Here is a 3,255-nt window from a genome sequence, read left to right as displayed (position 1 = left end):
GTAGAGTGCTGTGGCATTACAACTCACAGCAACCTCCAACTCCTGGGCTCAAGCGAGTCTCCTGCCTCAGCCTCCCAAGTAGCTGGAACCACAGGCACCTACCAGAACACCTGGCTATTTTTTGGTTGCAGCTGTCATTGTTGTTTGGTGGGCTGGGCTGGACTCGAACCTGCCACCTTAGGTGTATGTGGCTGGCGCCTTAGCCACTTGAGCCACAGGCGCTGACCACTCTTAGCCTTTTTAAGTCAAAGACTACACCTTTGAATATCTCTGCTGTTCCACATTCACTAAGACACACTCTTCTGCTTTAATTGGAACCTATACAAATTCCACTCTCAGCCAGTCTGTCACCTTGTTCAACATAACCTTCCTTTGTGTTTTTTTCCCATTTCCTACACATATCGTGGTCCCTTTCCTTACTTTGTCACATTTAGGAAAGGGAGTTGAACAACAAAGCCAAGGGAAGGAAAAGAACCAAGACAGACAAGATCAAAGCACCCAAAAGGGAGCAAGAAGGACGGGTCTTCAGAGAAGCAGAGGCTGCTGTGGGTAAGAGAATGTACCTGCAAGGAACAACCCAGAGGACTCCTTATCGGGATTGGGAAGGGGTATGTAGAGTCAGCATGGATCGTACAAGACAACTCTCTGTTTTGAGTCTCCTTGACTGCCATGGCTGAGATGGTATTGTAGCCTTACTTCATGTCATTATCTTAGTAGACAGGGATAGAGGAAACTGGGAAGCCCAGAGACCTGTGATCACCAAGAGTAGAAATGATAATAATAACTGCACCTATTTACTGAATACCCACTATATTAGGAACACTGCATGTATGATCTTGTGAAATCCTCACAATATCCCCATGAAGTACTATTATGTTCATGTAACACTTGAGGCTGAGAGAGGCTGGGTGACTTAGTGCATAAGATCAAACAGATCTAGTCGTAAAGTGGTGGACCCAGGGATTGTCCCTTCCTCTTTGTCCCCAGTGCATACTATTAGCACTTCCTCTATGAACTAATAACTCTATTATAATCAGAGTATCAAGTATTTGGGAACGTTTGAGAAGGGGAAAGATGCCACAAGCTCTGAATAATGCTCTCTCCTACCAATTTTCTGATTCTCAGTTCCCTATGTTGAACCTTACGAAGAACTCAGAATCCTATGCTTCTGAAGACTTTCTTTAGTCTAAAACTCACAGTCAGCTTGGCGCCTGTGGCTCAAGCAGCTAAGGCGCCAGCTACATACATATACCTGAGCTGGAGGGTTCAAATCCAGCCCAGGCCCACCAAACAACAATGATGGCTGCAACCAAAAAACAGCAGGGCATTGTAGCGGGTGCCTGTAGGCCCAGCTACTTGGGAGGCAGAGGCAGGAGACTCGCTTGAGCCCAGGAGTTGGAGGTTGCTGTGAGCTGTGATGCCACAGCACTCTACCCAGGGCGATAGCTTGAGGCTCTATCTCAAAAAAATAAAAATAAATAAAAAGTAAAAAAATAAAAATAAAACTCACAGTCATCCTTTACTGCCCACATGATTCAGAAGACCCTCCAAATAAATCAAATGCTGTTGGAAACAACATTAGATACAACCCTGGGCCAAATCTTTTTTCAAGGTTTGCCTTGTAAACTCTTTCTGAGTTTACGTTTTTGTAGGCCATGACTGGGGTGTCATTGGCAAGACTGGGAAAAGGAAATACTTGTAGCACCCAAAGGTGAATTGAGGAAGAGTCCTTAGGGTATAGAAGAACTAAACTTTGCCTGATTACAAAGCTGCAACCCTAAACCAGACTCTGAAGGCATGACTTTCCAGCTGTGTCTGTAAGTTCCCTCTGGAGAGTCTTGCCCTTACCCTAGGTCAGAGTGAAATGGAACTTGCTTAATAGTAAGACTGCTAAATCTCAGTTGATCCAAATAAGATAAGGCAGTTACTCAAAGGGTAGTCTACACACCACTCTCCTCAAAACACTTGGGCTATTTGTTACAATAAAGATTCCTTCTGGGAGGAAGGTGGGTGGCACCTATAGCTCAAAGGAGTAGGGTGCCAGTCCCATATGCCAGAGGTGGTGGGTTCAAACCTAGCCCTGGCCAAAAAAAAAAGATTCCTTCTGAACCAGATTCTAGGAGTGAGACTCATGAATCTACACCCCAGGGATTCCATTGGATGATAAAGTTTAAAAGTTACTGAAAAGGATGTATAGTGATCATATTTACTTAACTCAGCTATATCTCTGTCCCCAATTATTCTCCCCCAGGAAAGTCAAAGGACTCAAACACTAAACAAAAATTAGGAAAAAAAACAGGAGCCAAAAGGAAAAGGACACAGAAGGCAAGGAATCTGGCGATAGGAGGAGCAGAGCTGAGTGGGCCTGATGTCATTAATTCTAAGGAAACAGAAGATGCCTCAGACAGAGGTTTATTCCCTTCAGATTCTGTTGTAGAGGACCCTTGGCTTTCTCCCAAATATGATGCTCAGGACAGTCAAGTTGTGATAGATGGAAAATCATCACCCTCCCAGACCCAGACAATAACTGTCACTGGCAACACGGGATCTGAAGAAGAGAGAAGCTATGACGACCCTTCCAAGGTACGGTCTGATTTTCTTATCTTGGCCAGAGAAAGTTCTGTCCTTACTTGGTGCAACTGCAAAGGTGGGGAAACTGCCCCTAATTATACTGCAGTTACTAAAACAGCTCTACTACTAATAGTCTCATTGTTCTACTTTGGAACCGTTTGACCCAAAGGTTCTCAACCTTCCTAATGCCATGGCCCTTTAATACAGTTCCTGTGGGTTGTGACCCACAGGTTAAGAACCACTGGTCTGACCCTAGAAAGAAGCCAGATAGAGCTGATCAAAGATGCAGAGTGGCAAAGTCCCTCTGAAGTGATGCATTGTGAGGTATATAACTGCCAAGGCATATACCCACCCCATAAAGCAGGAAGTTGGCACAGCACCTGTCTGTGAGAGGTACAGGTCTCCTTGTTACAGGGAAAGGTAGATACTGGCTGTGAGAGCCAAGCACATATCCTTGAATTAGGCTGGAAGTCATGTATCACTTGCCTACCAAAGGCTGTGGAAATTCCTTTTCTCCTAATCTGCATTTCTGTAGTATGCAGAGGTAGTTTGTACACACACGTATGCTTTTACAAGGTGGTTTTTCATGTTAAAGTCACTTTGTTCCAAGGACTGTGATTCTAATGCAGAAGTGTGAAGAGAAAAACTAAGTATAAAGAAAATTACCAGGCAGTGCCTATAGCT

The 3,255-nt window shown here is 44.4% G+C and overlaps 1 protein-coding gene across 1 annotated transcript in view; it reads left to right on the top strand.

The window, feature by feature from the left end:
• Positions 1–3,255, top strand: part of KIAA2012 (KIAA2012 ortholog) — a 112,771-nt gene that overhangs the window by 101,652 nt on the left and 7,864 nt on the right. The window contains exons 18-19 of the mRNA XM_023510383.1: positions 435–549; positions 2,252–2,583. Of these exons, the coding sequence (XP_023366151.1) occupies positions 435–549; positions 2,252–2,583 (447 nt within the window). The remainder of the gene's footprint in view (positions 1–434; positions 550–2,251; positions 2,584–3,255) is intronic.

The sequence above is a fragment of the Otolemur garnettii genome, unplaced genomic scaffold (assembly GCF_000181295.1).
Source record: "Otolemur garnettii isolate 467f Iridium unplaced genomic scaffold, OtoGar3 scaffold00013, whole genome shotgun sequence".
Classification (NCBI taxonomy): Eukaryota; Metazoa; Chordata; class Mammalia; order Primates; family Galagidae; genus Otolemur; species Otolemur garnettii.
Note: the sequence above shows the minus strand (reverse complement) of the source record. Positions and strands in the feature narration are given on the sequence as shown.